Here is a 19,916-nt window from a genome sequence, read left to right as displayed (position 1 = left end):
GGCTAAACACTTTCCCTACAATCCTCCACATTCCTTCCTTCCATCTGTTACCAATGTCTCTTTTGAAGCTCACACTATTCATTCATTTTAAAAAATGTTACCCTGCCTGTTTGAAAGAAGTGCTCCAAAAGTGGCAAAAGACATCACTTTGCCACAAGAGCTACTTATCTTGTATTTAGCATGCTTTGTTTTGTGATTGCTCATTGGAGCTTAGATTTGCAAGTCTGATTGCTGGAGGCTGCTCCTCTGAAGAAATCCCAGTGTCAGAGAGAAAATAGGCTGATCGTGAGGCCTATGCCTTCTCCTCAAAGTCTAGTTTGACCCTCAGTCTCAGCTCACTAAGTGGCTCCATATGCAGCCAGACCGACTTCTTCAGTCGCCTTTCATTTCTCCTCCTGATGAATACAGTTTGATATTGGGCTTCCAGTATTTCATTTTTCAGGATTTCCCATCTCTCTTGATTTTAAGTTCTGGGATTCTACTCAGATTTTCTCAAAGTTTTTTTTTAAATTCAAAAATATATTGGACATTAGCAGGATAGTTGACATGCCTCCACTTTAGTACTACAGCTTACCTCCATGAAACTTTTATCATCTCTTTTAGATGATTCCCGTCACATGTGGGGGGAAATAATCTTTTGTTTACTCCCTCTTCACCCAAACCTCTCTCTTATCTTAAAGTTTAGATAAATTGCAGTTGTCTGAATAGAAAGTTGTAGAATTGCATTTTTATTCTCACATAAAGAACAAACTGGATATTTCATAGGATATTTTCTGTTTTAATGAGGTATTAACTTTATTTTGTAGAAAGTTATGATTCCCTAAGAAGATGCTCCTGAAAAAATACTTGGATTCTGAACAATGAGCATTTTCACAGAAGACTCTCTTGCTTTCGCAGGTTTGTCACAGGGATGTAAAATCTGCATTGGTCAATATGGTCACTGCTTCCATGGTGCATACTACACTGTACAAAGGCACCTTTCTGAATGAACAATAGGCACCCCCACTTTCCAGACAGTGCAACATTAGTACCAAACACTGATGAGCTTGTTGCCCTCTGAGACTACAGTTTGGCCACAGGTAATAGAAGACACTGATCCCACAGACAGAGTTCCACTGTGACTCTCAGTAGAAGGTTCCATCTAAGTGGTAACAGTCCCTCCCTCAACTGAGGGATCCCAAATGCATTGAAGGGGGAAGAAAGTTGACACAACGGCATTGGAGAAGCACCTTGCTGGCAGCACCCCCTCACTTTCTCCCTTTTTCTTTTTCACATACACCCTACTTAGGGACAATGGCAGCTGGATCCTTAGACGAGATCTGCACAAAATGTCAGGTGGACAGAAGGCTGTCTTCCCCCACACATTGGTTTTAACCAGTGCATTTATTTAGTGACTGTCATTCACGAATAAACTTGTGGTTGATTGAAATCCAACTTCGGCATCTGCTTCTTTCTTGACTTTCTGCAATTCCAGTGAAAGTTAAAGAGAGTAATGTGGAAGAAAATGGCAAGCTTTAAAATAAATCCTACAGTATGTAGAGCATGAGAAGATACCTCCTCTTCCAATACTTTGAATACAGTTCTTTACATTTTCCTCAGTATGTATTTTGAGCATCATCTCCTGAAAAAGTGTATGTACATATCTACGTATGTACGTACGTACGTACGTATGTACGTACGGAGGGATGGATGGATGGATGGATGGATGGATGGATGGATGGATGGATGGATGGATAGATAGATAGATAGATAGATAGATAGATAGATAGATAGATAGATAGATAGATAGATAGATAGATAGATATGTGTGTGCGCGCACACACACATATACTCATATACATATACCATATACAAATATACATATATACATATACATATATATACACACACTATATATACACACATGCGCGCACACACACACGCATATATATATGTCATGAAGTATTCATAGTTTTCTTCCACCCTACTCAGAGATGATTGAAATTGATTCTGGGACCTGCTTTGTGCAAAGCATGTGCTGTAACACTGAGATAAACCTCTTTCCACATCTGTACAGTGGACAATGCAATACCACTGCTACAAGGAGACCTGGCATGTTGGGTGGTGAGGACATTCTGGGAAAGTTCACCTGCATGCTGCAAGGTACCTTTGCACATTATAGCCATATGGGGTGGTTTGGAGAGAAAGAACATGCAGCAATTAATGGTGCCTTCCCTTACAGTGGACCCTCTGCTTACGGAATTAATCCGTATTGGAACAGTGGCTGCAGGTTGAAAAGTCTGTAGGTCGAGTCTCCGTTGACCTACAATGCATTGAAAACCGATTAATCCCATAACCAGCCATTTTTGTTCTATTTTTGTTCCATTTTGTGGTGTGTGTTTTTGTTTTTGTTTTTTTGTTTTTTGTCTTTTTTTTGGTCTATAGGTTGATTCTCCGGCTGCAAGTCGAATCTAAATTTTGCTGCCAGAGAAGTCTGTAACTCGAAAAGTCTGTAAGTCGAGCCGTCTGCAAGTCGAGGGTCCACTGTACTATATCATTCCTCTACAGCACTGGTTCTTAACCTTGGGTTACTCAGGTTATTTGAGCAGTGATTAGGAGGGCAAATTCAGCCTGGTCTAATTTGGAGGGAGACTACCATACCCCACTTTATTTCCTTCCTTCCTTTTTTGAGCACTGTGGAAGATTCCAGATAACTTGCACCACAAGGGAGTGCCTACGAAGTTCCCAGCTGCTCTGGAAACCACTGCTCAGCTTTTATAAAATCCACTCAGATGGGAAACAATACAGTTGAGTCCAAGCCAAGCAATCAGGCCACAGAGGATAACAGGAACTGCTCGCCCTTCCAGAGACATATGGCCGATGCAAATGAACTTGAGGGTGAGAATTCTTCCCCTTGGCTCTGAATTCTAAGCTTTCTCTTGGCTCTAGATTTTTCAGTGCCTCAGGTTCCTGGCAGAACTTGAGACACTGAAGATAGCAGATGGAAGGCAGCTGAGGCATTTGCTCAGCAATGATTTCATAAACGATAATCACAGATTTTACAGCCTACATATTTCTTTAAAAATTGTATTTAAAAGCAGCAAAGGCCATCAGAAATCAAACAATCAGCAACAGAGGGGAAAAACCAGATACAGAGTGACAGTAAACAAAAACTAAAGTAGTAGTAGTAACGTATACACACAAACACACACACACTGCTTTGCTATTTAATAGATATTTAGGTTAAGATTTGTATCTGTTATATAATACCAGTCAATATTTTATAATTTTGATTGACTGATATATTATTATTTGAAGAGTAACAAAACGACAATGACGACAACAGAGTTGGTAGTCTCTGGAAGATATGTTTGAAAGGCAAGTAGAGAAAGAACTTGGGAGATGTGGTCAGTGGTATGACTTTACAATGAAGCTGGGAGAAGGCCAGGTTACCAGGGCACTAGCTCCAAACCATGCCTAACATATCACTAACCCACAAGCTGGAGAACCTCTTAAGTAGGGGACATTTTTTAAAAGAGCACTGTTCTTGGTAGTCCTTCAAATAAAAGACTACCATAAAAAGAGGACACTCTGGCAGAAGTAACCGTTCAGCAGACACTCCAAGATCTTTATTGTGGATATTTTCCTAACAAGTGTGTGGTGTATAGAAAGAAAGATAAATGTGTATATCCTCTTCATCCTGCACATACATGCACCGACTTAGACACTTAGAATGCTTTTGGGGGTTTTGAGTTAGGAGTATATCTATAGGCAGATATGGTACTTTTTGATTTTTTTGGGACTGCAACCCTCAGAATTCACCAGGAATTCATCTAGCCAGAATTCTGGGAGTTGCAACCCCAAAAATCAAAATCCACATCGCTATGTTTATTGTTGACACATGCCTTTCATGGGCCTCTGGAGCCATCACTGCCCCTGAAGAAGGAAGTAATGGCTGGGCATGCCAATTTTTTTTTTTTTTTTGAGACACAAGTTTTATTGAGCCTAATGGAAAGAGTGCTATCCATCCCATAATCCCTTGCAGTCACCATGGAGCTTTGCCATGCCGGCTATTTCCTTCTTCTTCAGAGGCAATGATGGCTCCAGAGGCTCATGGAAACCCGCATGTAAGCAATGAGCACAGCTGTGAGGACTTTGATTTTATTTTTTTAATTGTTTTTTAATTTTTTGGCTACAGGTTCCAGAATTCTGGCTGTAGAGATTCCTGGTGAATTCTGGGAGTTGCAGTCCACAAAAAACTCCAAAAAGTGCCACGCCTATTTGTCGACACATGTTTAGAACTATGTGGCTTGGATTACCTATATTGAATAAATCAGAGATGAACAACAAGTGGTAGGTTAATTAACTTTGGTAGAAATTCTTACTTTATATTATTGAGCTAGTATTCATCTTCTTGAGACTCAGTAGAACTGCTACCTGTTTCAGATGATGCACTTTCTTCCTTTCTCTTTTTCTTTTTTTTGACAGCAGGCAACTTCTTTCTACCTATACAACTACATTAACATTTTATGATTTAACAGGCTGGTTTTATCAAGATTAGGCACCTACAAGTCCCGTCTCACCCTAGTGCTTTTTCTCTTTTGTTCCCCCACCCCTTTTTCCTCCCTCCATCCCAGCACTCACTCCTCCCTCCCCCAGTAATGGTGTTTCCTATTTGAAGTTTGGTGATACAAATCCTTCTAATAATTACAGTTTAAAAATGGTATTTTCATTCCTTTTTGCATCATAGCGTATTATTGCCCGGGCCAGTTATACAACAGTACCATTGCAGATTGAGCTACCAAAATATACCAATTATGCAAAATGGTTACTTCTTTACACATGGGTAAGCTCCATTGTTTCCAGTAACCTCAAGCTAGAAATCTATTGGAGGATGGTGGAGTGAAATACAGCAGGAAGTATTATGTGTTTCTGATGGGCTCATTCACATTTTTCCCATTTATCACATGATACAAAGGGAAATGTGAACCATCCTAGAGTCATCCCCCTCAAATCCAAAGTTTCTCCTCTTTGCCTCTAGGGCTTCTACGTTGTTGTTTTTAAAATAGATCAAATCACATCACTTCAGACAAGTAATCACTTGAACTAATAAGAAAGGAAAAGCCAGATGCACCCATACATAAAGTGGTGCTTTGCTGCTTCAGGCACCTTCTCTATTGCCTCCTACCTCTTGAGGGAAAGATGAACCACACACACACAAAGGAGCAAAGCTGCCACACCAAAACATTGTCTCCAGTAAAATCCCTCTCCATGGAAAAGGCTCTTCCTTTTTTTTTCTTTCTTCTTTTCTCTTTTTTTACATATTAAGAATGGAGTTTCTGTCTGTCAAGAAGAGTTTTCTCCTTTTTTTGAAAAAGTTGACAAGATGTTGAAGAAGGAAAGCCTTATGACAGCTTGTTGAGGCAGTGCCTTTTAACTGCACCCTCCTACAGGGTTTCGACAGTGCTGCAAGCAAGGTTTTTCTTCTATCTCTCTATGTGGCCACTTGAATTGAACATACCTGATTTCCACACTGCAATTTTACAGTGAGTGGAGGCAAGAGAATTCACAGCTTCCTCTCTGTGTAGTTGCGTCCTTAGGTAATTTGTGGTTGCTATCTAGCTTTCCATTTAATCTTTTTAGTGAAAAGATTGATATTATCAACTGGAATATCATCAACCTTAGTTCTAGCACCCTTATTCAGAGGTTTGTAAGAAGCTATAAGTGGTGAATGTAGTGTTAATGAGGACATCAAGAATTTAGAAGATGTGTGAGCAGATAGTTTAATTTGCTTCACGGGGTCAGAGAGAATTTATCACCTTTATGATCTTCTACAGAGGAGAAGGAACAAGGAGTGCCACTCTGCACTAGCTGGAGAGTGCACAGCTAACTCTGGATCCTTTCAGATGGCCACTCTTGCTTGTATTTGAGTTGCAGGCAGTTAACCACCCAGATCAGAAGATCAGAATGGGAATGGAACATTTATGATGTTAGGACAGATGACTGGTTTGCTACTAAGAGGTCTGGTGAAGACAACGACATTTGAACAACGAGGGGAGTATAACCTGTGTCAGAATGTGTGTCCAAGGGAGAATGTTTAGAATGGAGCAAACAGGATGTGAGTTAAACCCAATGTTGAAGGTGGAGTTTTGACCTGAACCACTGCTGTCAACCGTAATAAGATTGTACAAGGCCATTTGTGATACTGACAAAATTGGAATTGGTTGTAAAGTGGAGAGCAGTGGCAACAAAGGAAGTGCAGATAAAACGAAAGACTTTGAGATCATCAGTGCCAATCATAATGAGGTGGAGAGTGCTGATACTATCATTGAGTAATTATCCAAATACTGATATAGATAACAAGAGAGTTGGAAATGGCAACAATAATTTGGGTGTCAGGAGGTATGATAAAAATATAACAATCTTGCATGCCTGGGTATCAGTGGGAGGGGCGTTTTCAAACTTAAGGTGGTTGTGTTTCACCACTAACTTGATTGGTGGAGTTCTTTGCCTGCTTGAGGCAAGCCCCTCCCCCCTCTTTGTTTGCTTGGCTTCCATTGTTTTGTCGATAGTTCTCCCTTACTCTCTGACGTTCAGCCACATAGCAGACACATAGTATGTCTTGCTCCCATGTGTTGGAGACTCCATCCACTCCACTCCCCGATTTTAAATACAGAGGGTAACTGCATGTGAAGATACCTTTTTCTGCTTTAAATGCTTCTAAAATAATTTCCTATGACATAAAGTGCTAGTCATTGTGAAAGGGGGTGTATTGCTGAGACTTGGGCTATTCTCTCATATTTCTTTGCTGCTGGGGTTTGTTTTGTTTTGTTTTTATACCTCATATTCTACTAACTTGAAAGGAATAACAAAAATCCTTCCCCCAAGAAATAACCCCTCTCTTCAAAGGCTATTTTGAGGAATGAACAATACAAGAATAAAAAATAATCTCAGTTTCAAGGAGCATAGCGATCAGTTGGGGTAGCTCTGCAAGTACAAATTGTGCTCAGTGCCTCCCAGTAGTTCAAACAAAACCAAACTTCCCTGTATTTCTCCTTCTGAAACCAAACAATATGGTTTTCAGAAGGTACAAGCTGCAGTGTTGGAGCTGGCAGGGATCAGTCTGGGCTGAAAACCTCTGAAGAGGAAATGATCTAAAACATTAGCAACCAAATCATGTGGTAGCAAGGGCTTACTATGGCTTATGATTTATCTTTTGCTTGTTTGTTCGTTTTGTTTGAGGTTTGCTTCAATTTCTTGTCCTTGTGGATTTTTCCTGAATCTGAAGAACGCTTGTAAGTCAAAGATAATACTGACATTGATGTTGGCCCAAAACCATCAAGGTTGTAGTGGAGAGAGACACTGGGAACAGAGGGAGAAGAATCTTGGAGACTCCAGTTGACCAGCAAATGGGACATCTTCTAAGAATTAGCAACCAAAGGAATAGCTTTGCTTAGGAGATGGTATTTTACATGCCTATTGTGATTTTGTTTCATTTGAGGGGAGAAACACTGAGAAATCCTTCGGTCACTGAAAGTTTGCTTCTTGTCAAGACAGAAGAGACAATTTGTACATCCCTTAGTGAGAATAATTTTCCCTCCATGCTTGCAACAATGCTTGAAGAAGACCTCAAGAAAAGAATGGATAGAAGCCAGGGAAAAGGGAAAAGGAAATATGTATAATTAAGGAAAAGAATGAAGTAAATAACCAAGTGGGAGTGAACCTCTCAAAGAAAAGATTCTACAACTTGCTACCACTGTGGCAGACAAAGTAGAATATACTATAATCTTTACATTTATACATAAGCATGCAAAAGTGCCTATACCCATATAGTGAACTAAAGCTACTGTTAGTACCAATTTTAAGAGACATATTGAAATCAGTGGAACTTGTGAATAAGAAGTCCTATTCATTCCATAAGGTTTAATGGATGGCTCTATGAGTTAGATACCTCACTGTGGAGTCAGGCTCTGGGAGTTCAATTCTCCTCCCAGGAGAAAAGCCAGCCTGGAAAGCTTTGGACAAGCAGCATAGATCCAGAGCACTCCAAGAAGAAGGTGATACTAAACCACTTCTGAGTAGTCTATACAGTAGGATCCTTGTATCCACGGGATCAGTATCCATGGTTTCACTTATCTGCATTCTGAAAATATTCAGGAAGAAAACCTGTTGTTTAGTCGTTAAGTCATGTCTGACTCTTCATGACCCCCGTAGACTAGAGCATGCCAGGCCCTCCTGTCTACCACTGCCTCCAGGAGTTTTGTCAAATTCATGTTGGTAGCTTTGATGACACTGTCCAACCATATCGTCCTTTGTCGTCCCCTTCTCCTCTTGCCTTCACACACACACACACACACACAAAACCAAAACACCAAAAACACCCCCCACCTAGATACGTATATGTATTTTCAGGATGTATTTACCAGAAGTGGTTACTGTATTCTTTTTGTTGAAAAATACATAGCATGGCCTCTGGCTCCCTCTAATAACCAGTTCTGGTAATACAGAGCGAAAACACTTTTTTTAAAAAAAAAAATTATTTTACCATGCAATGTACAGTATAGTGTTCACCACTATCTGCAGGGGAGGGGCTTGGAACCAATCCTCCATGGATATGAGGTTCCTACTGTACCTTAAAAAACCCTAGAAAAGGGCCTCCAAAATTTGTAATTTACTTGATGGGACATAATTATTATTAATCTAGCTATCATAATTTGGACCCATCACAAGTAGACAAAATTCATCAGAGAAGACAATAATCTTGGGGAAAGATAAAGGCATCTGGAAAACATAAAGACCAAATATGGGATAAATTGACTTTACACTGAAAGCCAAAGGTTTGACTTTGCAAGAGCTGAGTAGGGCTGCTAAGGACCGGACCTTATAGAGGTCCCTATAAGTCAGAAGCAACTTTACAGCATATTACAGTACAACAGATCTAGCTGGAGCTAGTTTGGATTTAGATAGGACATGTTGCAATCTCTTGTGTGTACATGAAGCTTGTCTTACATGCTTTCTTTGGTGAATCCAATGGCTGAAAAATTTCCTTTTCTAAATCATCTCATTAGAAACGTTTTCTTATGTGTTATTTCTGGATGACCTAAAAGGATCCGTGAAAGGCTTGCACAGAGGTGGCTGAATTTATTTACACCATCAACTTACCTCTGCAACAGAAACAAACAGAAGATCCCAAAGAGGAGCCATATCAAGCCAACAAAGGCTTTCATGTATTCTAAAAAATAAAAATGCAACATTCTTCAGACCTTTTAAAGAACAAGATTGTTACATGCCTTCATCATAAAATTCAGCTTTGGCAGAAAAGAATAGTAAAGAGGCAATGTTCATGACATGCACTCATTTCTGAAGTAGCCACAGTTTTTTTGATTTGTGCTATAGTTTCAGATAGGTTGGGGAAAGCCCAGATGTTCTGCTGATTGCTCTGGATAAATGGTCCTTCAAATGAAATCAGATAATCTTCTACTGTATAGGGAAGGGACTATGTGTCACTCCTAATCATTTCTTATCAGGCACGCATTTCATTTAAGATTTGTGCAAGAATCGGAGATGTCTCTTTTTCCTGAAATACACAGGTACACAGAGTCTTCTCACTATGGTGAGATGTACTGTATTTCTACTCATAGTACCATTTTCCTGTCCTTGCATCTATGCTTGCATACACATTACCATAAGCAATATTTTCTTCTTGTTGCTTGTTTTCTTGGGGGAGGGTGTTTCCTCCCCCTTTTTTCAGTGATATGTAATTCACCATTTGATACACACACATCTTCCTTTTAAATGTTTCCTCCACAATACCTAAAGGATATCCTTACAGAAGTTATGTAATGTTGATGGTGCCAGTTAGCTTAGAGTAAGAAAAATGTTAGATGTAGATGCATTGAGGCATGTTTGGGTATAGCATTAAGTAAGGACTGGGAGGGAGGGATAGACAGAGAGAATAGCATCCACCCACCCACTCACCCACCCATCCATCCAAGTTGACCAAAATCCCCTCCTTATGGTACATAATCCTATTCCAGGAGAGAGCGAAGGAAAGAAAATGCCTTTCCCCCTTTCCTGCTTTTTAGAGCAGTTGCCAACCTTGTGTCCCCAGGTGTTCCTGTACTAAAACTCCCAGCAGCTTTCACCACTAGCTGTGATGGCCAGGATTTCTGGGAGTTGTAGTCCAAGAACATCAGGGGACCCAAGGTTGGCAACCACTGCTCTAGAGTTCAATCCACACACATACAATACATGGACACATCTCTTATGGTGTGTGTATTGGGGGGGAGTTATGCAGCATAAGTCCAGCACTAGCAGCCAGCTTCTAACATTGACACTTTAACATTATATGGTGCAAGAGAAGCATGTCATCAGAAGAGTGAGGGTTTCTTTCTCTTCTAAGCTCTAAACAGAAACATGCCAAGCAAAGACTGGTGATATTCTACACTTTGTTGTGAGACATTACATATGGACACACATATGCGTTCTAGATTGCATTGTCTCTGGAATGTGCATCTCAAAGAAAGTGGGTGGATTGACTTTCACTCATTTCTCTTACTTTGTAGGGTGGGCGGGCCACTAGAGGGTGCGAAGGAGCTTTTCCAGTTTTTGAAAGACTTTAAAGGGAAAAAAATTTGGGGTCTGGACAGGATATGAGAGGGGAGCAGGTGCAGGGGTGGTGCATGTGGCCATCCAACCTGTGACAACTGGTTGCATGCATTCACCCTTCTATTGCCAACAGTTCTGTGCAAGAGAAATCCAGCTTCATTGTTGCAATGTGTCATCAAGTCAGAACCGACTTACAGTGACCCTAACAGAGGTTTCAAGGAAGTGATATATTTAAGGAGTGGTTTTACCAGTTCCACTCCCCCAGTGGGTTTTCATGGCTAAGCAGAGATTTGAACCCTGGTCTCCAGAGTCCTAGTCCATTACACCACATTGGGTATTTCATACATTACTTTTTCTACTGTCCCCTTCCTTAATAGAACCTAGACATACTATATACAGCCCTTCCTCATCAGCTTCTCAGTATTCTGACAAGATAGCTTAGGTGAGAGACAGTAGCTGCCTCAGGGTTACTTAGTGAGTTGTAAAACTGGGGAACAGAACAAGGACTCTGAGGTCTACACTGAACATCTTAAGTCATTACTTAAATTTTAAAAAGAGTGACTCTACCCTAGCCTTGTTCTGTCTGCAGTACGATTTGTGTCCTGAGTTCTTGCCTGAGCCCTCTGCTGCAGAAGAGGATCAGTGACATCACAACACACTTTCTCTATATGTGTAGAATAATGACCAAGTCAGCTTGCAGTGACCCCAGGAAACCAATGCTCTATGACCAGCATTAAGAGGGTTAAAACATATTGCCACTTGAAACATGATGGAATGTGACAAAGGGAGTAGAGTCATCTCAAAAGTGATACACCAGGCTTGAGTTTGGAGGAGATCAAGGAATGACTTACGTGGTACAGCCTTCTTGTAGCATGTTTCTTTGTGGAAACAACATCCTAACGCTGAGCACTCAATTCTCGATACATTTGAATTACATATTTCATAAAAGGGAAGCTCGCATACTTTAGGAAAGAGAAAGAATACCCAAAAGCGTATTATCAGAAAAGGCCCAACATTAATTGAAAGAATTAGCTTTTAAACTGGTCTAGTCAAATGGATGCAAAATTTTGCTGTAGCATTAGAAACCTTACATTATGAGTGGCATTCAACATTTCTGCAATCTTGAGAGCTTTGAGTACACATGGATGCATCGTTATTCCCACAGAACTAATTTTGGACAGCAGAACAAAAGCATTTCAGAAGATGTAGCTCTCAGGAGGAATGGCAATAGCTTGCAAGTATCATAAGACATCTGAGTAGCTGTTGTGCTGAACATCACTTAGTAGGCAAAAGAAAGGGAAATTGAGCCACTATGAATGGAGGACAATGTGATGCCAGAGAAACTAGTCCTGGCAATGACTTTACCTCTTCTGGCCTGCTAACAGTTCTCAAGTTGGGGGTTCCTCTTAAAGCTTTGGCTATTTAAGAGCTGAAGAACATTCTGTGTTGATGTCTTCATGACTCTTCAGGGATTTTCTTCAATCAAGAACTGCGCAGCAACAGAAAAACAGCAGTGATTCCTGATGCTGTGTGATAATGGAGGAGAGGTCAATGGCTATCAACCATGTTGGCTATAAAGTACATCTAGAACCAGAGGCAAAATGCCTCTTGGTAACAGTAGTTGGTATTTGCCTTATTGTTTTTGATGAGTATCTCATCAGCCTCTGAGAACAAAATGCTGAACTAGATAGTCTTTGATCAGACATACTATGTTTTCTGTGTTCTCAGTATCCTTGTACCTGCAAGCTATGCAAATGTGGTCAGTTTTATAGATTACACATGTGTGCCTATATTCTTGTTTCTTCATCCTAACCAAACATAATCAAGGTTCCTGCATAAATCTTTAACATTACTAAATGTTATTGGCATAAGGTTTACTCATGTAAGGGCTGTGGTTGCACTGCGGGTTAAACTGCAGAAGCCTCTGTGCTGTAAGATCAGAAGACCAGCAGTCGTAAAATCAATCCATGCAACGGAGCTCCCGTCGCTTGTCCCAGCTCCTGCCAACATAGCAGTTTGAAAGCATGTAAAAATGCCAGTAGGTAAATAGATACCACCATGTGGGAAGGTAACGGCATTCCATGTCTAGTCGTGCTGGCCATGTGACCACAGAAACTACCTTTGGACAAACGCTGGCTCTATGGCTTGGAAATGGGGATGAGCACCACACCCTAGAGTTGGACATGACTAGACTAAATGTCAAGGGGAACATTTACCTTTACCGTACTCATGGAATTTATAATTAAGATTACAGAGATCTCTCAAACCACCTATCTTCTCAGTCCAAAATGATTTTGGTCATCAAATGAGTGCCCTTTGTCTTTCAAATGAAGGAACACTGCTGACTGTGGTCCTGAGACTTTGCCCCTCCTGTGCTGGGCAATTCTCCTGTTTTGTGACTGCCAGGTTTCCCCAATGTAAAGCTCCGAACACTTCTCTTTGCCTTGGACCGCATCTATATTGCTCCTGTTGTGTTTTAGTGTTCGGTCTTTTGGGTGGATGGGTTTCTGCCTTAGTGTGTTTGTGGGTTTGAAGTGCACAGTTATGTGGTGTTTATCAAAAATCCTTTTGATCTTTGTAGACACACAGGCCATGTAAGGAATGACCAGGTTCTTCCATCAGTTCATTCAACAAGCTTAGCCTCATTCATTACAGATGTATTATCCTAGTTACCACCAGAGGGAGCTCTCCAGCAGTTTCTAACATCTGTAAAACTTGGCCAAAAAGTGCAAGTGTCATCTTAATATGAAAGATTACTCCAAATTATTCTGCTATGTAATAAAATTATTACCATTTAATCAGAAGGTTTTGACAACCTATTTAAAACGACTTAGGAAATGAAATTAGGACTAATGTTCACCTGTTTTTCTAGTTGAGTTAACCTAGGTTCTCCAATTACCAAAGTTGTTATTTTAGATATTGTGGACATTAGATGTGATTAGAGCAATCAGAGATCAGATGCACAAGTGTCTAAAACAATATTTCACAAAATGCTACTCATTTTATCTTTATTTTATTTTCTTGTTAGAACCCAGGTGAAGTTTTTACCAATGCAAAGTTGTCACTCCAGTAGAAGATAAAAAATGACAATGCCTGTAAGTTAAACAGATCGCGAAGTACAAGACTGTGAAAGAGAATGGCTCTCAGAGGAGGCCACTGTTCCCAAACCTGGCATGTACCAGATGTGTTGGGATTGCAGCTCTCATTATTTCCAGTGGGCATAGCCACAGGCCAGGTTGAACAAGTCTAGAACAGACAATACTGTACTGCAAGAAATGGACCAATGGTCTGACCCTGTGGACATCTAAAACCGCCTTTGTGTGAGCATTGGAATGGACTAAGTGGATGGACTATATCCATAATCCGAGAGGAGACCAGTTGGCCCATCTTGCATCCATAAAAGCATAAAAACAATTTAGGAGAGGCACAAAAAGTCTTAGTCCTAAAGCACAACAAACAGCAAAGGAGTGGAGCATACGCATTTGGGCAGGAAGTATGCTGGCTCAGATTTGACACAGGGTTCTCATGATTTAATTATACATTGTCCTAACTGACCTGAGTTCAATTTTTGGAAATCAGATGAACCTTATTTTCATATATATTGGGTTTATGAAAATGCATGGAGATACTAATGCATGTCTAGTCGAAAGTCTGCATACAGTCATTCAGTTGTTTTCATACATAAATCCTGTGATTCTGAAACCATGTTTCCTAGCAGATCCTCTCTTTTTTTGGAAATGCAAATTGAAGATATCTGTGCAGTGGGGATACAATCCAGATCAGAACTACAGGATACAGTATTATTATTTTTTAAAAAAAGAACATCCTGCTCTGCACTCTAGCACTGACATTCTCAACCTCTTTCTTTCTTTCTCTTTTGGCTACAGCCCTTTTAGGAACCGTTCTCAGGTTTTAGCCCCCCCCCCCCCAAAAGGATACAACACAAAGAAATGAAGATGAACTTCCCTTCTCACGTTTTTTTCAGTCTGGGTTCTGTTCAAAATGTGCCAGGGCCTCACAGGGGGGCATACAGCCCCACTGAGAATGGATGACCTAAAGTCCCAATTTGGGCTGGATCTTCACATTAAGAACTGCTTTTTAAAAAAAAAAAAATCAGGAAGCAGAGATGCAAAACCAGAACAACATGCGGCAGCGGGGGGGGGGATGACACATGCAGCTTGGCTCTTAGTTCTGACCCATTTAAAATATTTTAAGAAGGCACAGTGCCTTTCCGAATGATCCAAATAAGTGCTGAAACAAAGGTATTTTTAATGACCAAAAACCGCAGACATGAAAATTTAAAATTTGCATATGGGACACAAGAAAACAGAGCACATAACAGGATTTCCCATAGTTGGGTTTATTTAGTATGCATACAGGGAAAATACTACTCAGCAAAGTTGATCATGAACTTGTCACCAGCAATATTAGCATAATAGTTGGATTGGGGATAGTTTTACTATTAATAAATCTTCCCAACTCACAATTCTAATTTACATGATAGCTCACAATGCCTAGAGTACTCTGCCTCCTTCTTACCTGCAAATCCATATCGGAGAAAATTAGTACTTCTTTTTTCCAACTGATGAGCCATGTGTGGAGACTGTATTGCTCCATCCAGTTTAAGTGACATGCTCACACATGCAACTGGCGACCACAATGTTAAGCAGCACATCAGCAAAAGAAATTTCAGATTGTGGTCAAATTCTTCCAAATCCTTTGTTAGTGGGTTTGTCTGGAAGGATCTGAATAGAGTCCTCATTGTGATTGTAAGTGACCAGGTAGCCATAATCTCATCGTAGCCAATAACTTTGATTTGAATATGCTTTCACAAATAACTGTCACAAAAATTAAGTGCTGTGCCCCATAAATTTAGCAAGTGGCTGCAGACACTTGGTTAGGGGTTTTTTTCTTGTGGCTTCCAGTTGAGGTATCTTATCTGCTAACTCTTCCTAGTCCTTTCCTTACCACCATGGTGAACCACTAAGTATGCTGTAACATATGACATCACAGTGGGGTTTGTATGTTGTCATTAAACTGGTTGTCAAGGGAACTAAGATCTGAGAGGAGACATACACAAAAGCAAAAAAGCAAGGGAAAGAGAATGTGAGGAATTGCCACTCCCCAATGCTCCTGAAGAACTCTCCGAGGTTTGGTCTACAGACTTTGGTTCTCAGGGGACCATACCATGACACTGCCCAAGCAAAGCTTACTGTGAGCCTCTTGGAGCTTTCCAGGAACTTGGTAGAGTTGGAGAGAAGTGAAGAGTGCTCGATGGTGCCCATCACCATGCAGCACTGGGAAGGATGAGCTAGCTTACACAATATGGATGAAGCTGCACACTCATACCCTGGTGGCAGGGTATGGAAAAAGCTTATGTCTCTTAAGGGCATCTAGTGGAGTCCCTTCTGAAGCTAGGGAAAAAGAAAGGTTACTTACCTGTAACTCTGGTTCTTCGAGTGGTACTCTGTGAATTCACACTAATGGGTTAAACTGCACCTGCGCAGAAAACTTCGGAATATTCCAGAGTTTATTATAGACTGTATTTTTCTGTGTATAAGACGCTGCCCACTTTTCTAACCCAAAATTAAGAAATCTAAGTGGGGCTTAGCAAGTGTAGGGGGAAAGGGATCAAACAGCTGCAGGATCGCTTTGATCCCTGCTTTCTCCCTTCATGCTGAGCCCCGTGGGGCTTAGCAAAAGGAGAAAGGGGTCAATGCAATCCTGCAACTGCATGATTGTTTTGATCCCTTTCCCCCTTATACAGCCACAGGACTGCTTTCTTTCCCCCTCCTTTTGTTAAGCCCCATGGGACTTAGCAAGCAGAGGGGAAAGCAGGGATCAAAGTGATCCTGTAGCGCTTTGATCCCTGCTTTCCTTTTGCTAAGGATTAGCAAGTGGAGGGGAAAGCAGGGATCAAAGCCTTGCAGGAACAATTTGATCCCTACTTTCCCCTCCACTCGTTTTGTACTCTCCTCAGCTTTTAGTCATTGTAGCGAACAGCCCTGCCCTCACCTGTCACAGTAGACCAGTGAAGATGGAGCCTATGAGTGGACGGAAGGCGGAGCCAAGGAGGGAGGGAGCTAGATATAAAGGCTGGTGTATGGAGTCTGAGGGAGATTCCGGTAGAGAGAGACTGTGTGAAACTTAAAAGTGAACTAAGAGCGAGTTAGAGATCTGTAAGAATGGTGAATGGAACAGAGAGTTTAAAAAGTTTAGAAGTCATAACTAATTTGATTCAAATATAAGTGATTAGCAGCCTGTGATTTATCTACTGATTTATCTATTTTCCAACTCTTTGTGACCCCATGGACCAGAGCACTGCTTCCTGGAGTTAGGTCAAATTCATGTTGGTAGCTTCGATGACACTGTCCAACCATCTCATCCTCTGTCGTCCCCTTTCCTAACGTCAGCGTCTTTTCCAGGGAGTCTTCTCTTCTCATGAGATGGCCAAAGTATTGGAGCCTCAGCTTCAGGATCTGTCCTTCCAGTGAGCACTCAGGCTTGATTTCCTTTAGAATGGATAGGTCTGATCTCCTTGCAGTCCAGGGGACTCAAGAGTCTCCTCCAGCACCACAATTCAGAAGCATGAATCCACATTAATGGGTGACTAGCAAGCTCACTTACCAGAAGAAGGGCTGTCACAGGAGAACTGATGTCAAAACAGCCCTTCCAAAGTTCGCCTCCTTGGCCCTGACACTGAGTCTGTAGTGAGAAGCAAAGATCAATGGAGTGGACCAGGTAGCCAATCTACAGATGTCAGAGATGGCAAGTCTATGGTATCAGGTGGTAGAGATAGCCATAGCTCTGGTGGAATGAGCCCTCAAGAGAACAGGAGGAGTCTTGCCAGATAGCTGATATGATAGCTGGATAGTTGAGACAATCCATCGGGATATAGTCTGAGAGGAGACTGGGTGGCCAATCTTGCATCCATAAAAGCATAAAAACAATTTAGGAGAGGCACAAAAAGTCTTAATCCTAGACACATAGAAAGCTAAAGCACGATGAACATCAAGGGAGTGGAGCATGTGCTGAACATCGGAAGTTGGGTCAGGAAATAATGTGGAAAGAATCAAAGGCTGATTAATATGAAAACTAGAAACTATCTTAGGGAGGAAGAAAACATCAGAGAATAAGATAGCCCTGTCAGGGTAAAAATTTAGATAAGGTGGGTTATTCTGCAATGCAGCCAAATCGCTGGCTCTTCGCGCCAAAGTAATGGCAACCAAGAACAGTCTTCAAAGAGAGAAACTTGAATAAAGCAGAAGCCATGGGCTCGAAGGGACGCCTTGTAAGGGCCTTCCGTACAGTCTGAAGAGACCACTGAGGGACTAGGGCCCTGACTGGAGGACAGATACTGGACAGTCCTCATAAAAATGTTTTGACCGTGGGATGAGAAAAAAGATGTGCAACATCTAAGCCTAGAGGCTGGTGGGAGACAATGGCTGACAGGTACACCTTAAGCATAGAGTGTGGCAGGCCTAGATCAAATAGGTGAAGTAGAAAAGGCAACAGGGTCTCTAAAGCGACTGGAACCATGGCCAAATTCCTGGATTGCGCAAACTTTACAAAGGACGCCCATTTGTAAGAGTATAATAGGACAGTAGACAGCTTCCTAGCCCGATCAAGTACTTCCTTTATTGCAGGAGAATCCTCCACGCTGTAAGATGCAGGGATTCGATGTCTGGATGACGAATCTCTCCTGCTTCCTGAGTGAGTAGTGCTGGTTGTGGAATTAACCTCCAGTAGTCCGAAGCCATGCCCCTGAGAGTAGTGAACCACGCCTCACGTGGCCACCATGCCACCACTAGAATGGCATTGGCTTTGAACCAAAGGACACGAAGGATTGTCCTATGTATCAACATGATAGGGGGGAAAGGTGAAGGAACATCCTGTCCTGCCTGACCATGAAGGTGTCCCCCATTGAGCCCTTGCCTCTTCCTGCTCGAGAGCAGAAACGGGGGCATTCCGTGTTGTGATGGTTGGCAAATACATCGATCTGAGATGTGCCCCACATATTGCATAACTCGCGGAACATAGAATCATCCAGTTCCCATTCGTGCATCTGCACAGACAACTGACTCAGGTGATCCGCCACTTCATTGTCTTCTGTAGCCACATGTATGGCAATCGTAAATATGTGGTGAGCGTAGCACCACTCCCAGAGATGTACAGCCAGATATAGGAGGGGCAATGAATGTGTGCCGCCCTGTTTGTTTATTTAATAAACGGTGGTCATGTTGTCCATCACCACCTGAAGCCCTGAGTCATATTCGGAGTCAAAATAGTCCTCCCAGTGTCTGCACCAACCTCAATGACGGTCCACTTCAACATAAATAGGTTCATGGTGTTTCGCTTGAGTGCAACATCGAGAAGAGTGCAAACGTGCCAAGACCTCTCGGTGTTGGGAGGGGCAACAATCGGGCGAAACATGCTTACGTTTCTGGAGCTTCTTCTGGCGTGATTGAGACAGCGAGACCTTAGAGTTGGAAAGCTCCACAACAGTAGCCCACCCGGTTGAAATAGGGCTTGAATGGGCTGGAAGACATCTCAGCCGCTTCGTGGCCAGAGGTCGGAGATAGACTCGGAAATGATAGCAAAACCTCCTGATCCTTACGAGAGTCGATCTCGGCGGTGCCCAACACCGCACTTGATTCATGTCTCTCGAAGATTTGTCCAGGGCCGGTGAAAGTAAAACAGCTGGAGCCTGAGGGTGTTTAGACTTTTTCTGCTTTCTCTGCATCTCTCTTCTTCTTAAGACCTTTAGACTGGGTCATAACACTCAGTTTGGACTCTGCTGCCAAAGACTTCTTAGATTTCAATACATCTGAAGAAGCCTTCTTAGAGGATGAAGCCAGAGAGGCTGGAGAAGTGACGCTCTCAGGGCACGGAGTCGAAGAAGACAGATGGGTGACAGACTCAATTGCCGGCAGAACAGAGGGAGCTAACGATTGCTCGTAAAGATAAGAACAAAGCTGCTGAATTCGGTGCTTCAGAGCAGTTTTAGTTAACTTCTTGCACTCTTTGCAAGAATCAGAGATTGTGCCTGTCAGTAAGTGGGATATTTCTGGAGCACGATACACAGCAATTGTAAGGTCCCGAACAAACCATAAAAATTGGCGGGAAAATTGAAAAGAACCACTGAAGAATTATTCGGAACATTAAGCAGTCCAACGATCATACACAAGTAGACACTCCAAACATACATAGCCAAATCGATTAATAAGACAAAATCAATTCGTAAGCAGTCCAATTTCAAAAGGGGGATATCCAACCGACCAAAACCAGCAAGAAAATCGAAGTCAAAACAGTCCGAGTCAAGAGAACAA

General features: G+C 41.7%; 1 protein-coding gene across 1 annotated transcript; it reads right to left on the bottom strand.

The window, feature by feature from the left end:
* Positions 1-7,181: 7,181 nt before the first annotated feature.
* On the bottom strand, positions 7,182-18,031 carry TEX29 (testis expressed 29). The gene is made up of 4 exons (XM_078390273.1): positions 15,127-18,031; positions 11,439-11,549; positions 9,142-9,211; positions 7,182-7,341 (listed from the first exon to the last, which is right to left on the bottom strand). The coding sequence occupies exons 1-4, from the start codon at positions 15,374-15,376 to the stop codon at positions 7,182-7,184; spliced, it is 591 nt and encodes a 196-aa protein (XP_078246399.1). The 5' UTR covers positions 15,377-18,031.
* Positions 18,032-19,916: the final 1,885 nt, after the last annotated feature.

This window comes from Pogona vitticeps, chromosome 3, assembly GCF_051106095.1.
Source record: "Pogona vitticeps strain Pit_001003342236 chromosome 3, PviZW2.1, whole genome shotgun sequence".
In the NCBI taxonomy this organism is placed as follows: Eukaryota; Metazoa; Chordata; class Lepidosauria; order Squamata; family Agamidae; genus Pogona; species Pogona vitticeps.
The sequence above is the reverse complement of the archived record's forward strand: the minus strand, read 5'-3'. Positions and strand labels throughout refer to the sequence as shown.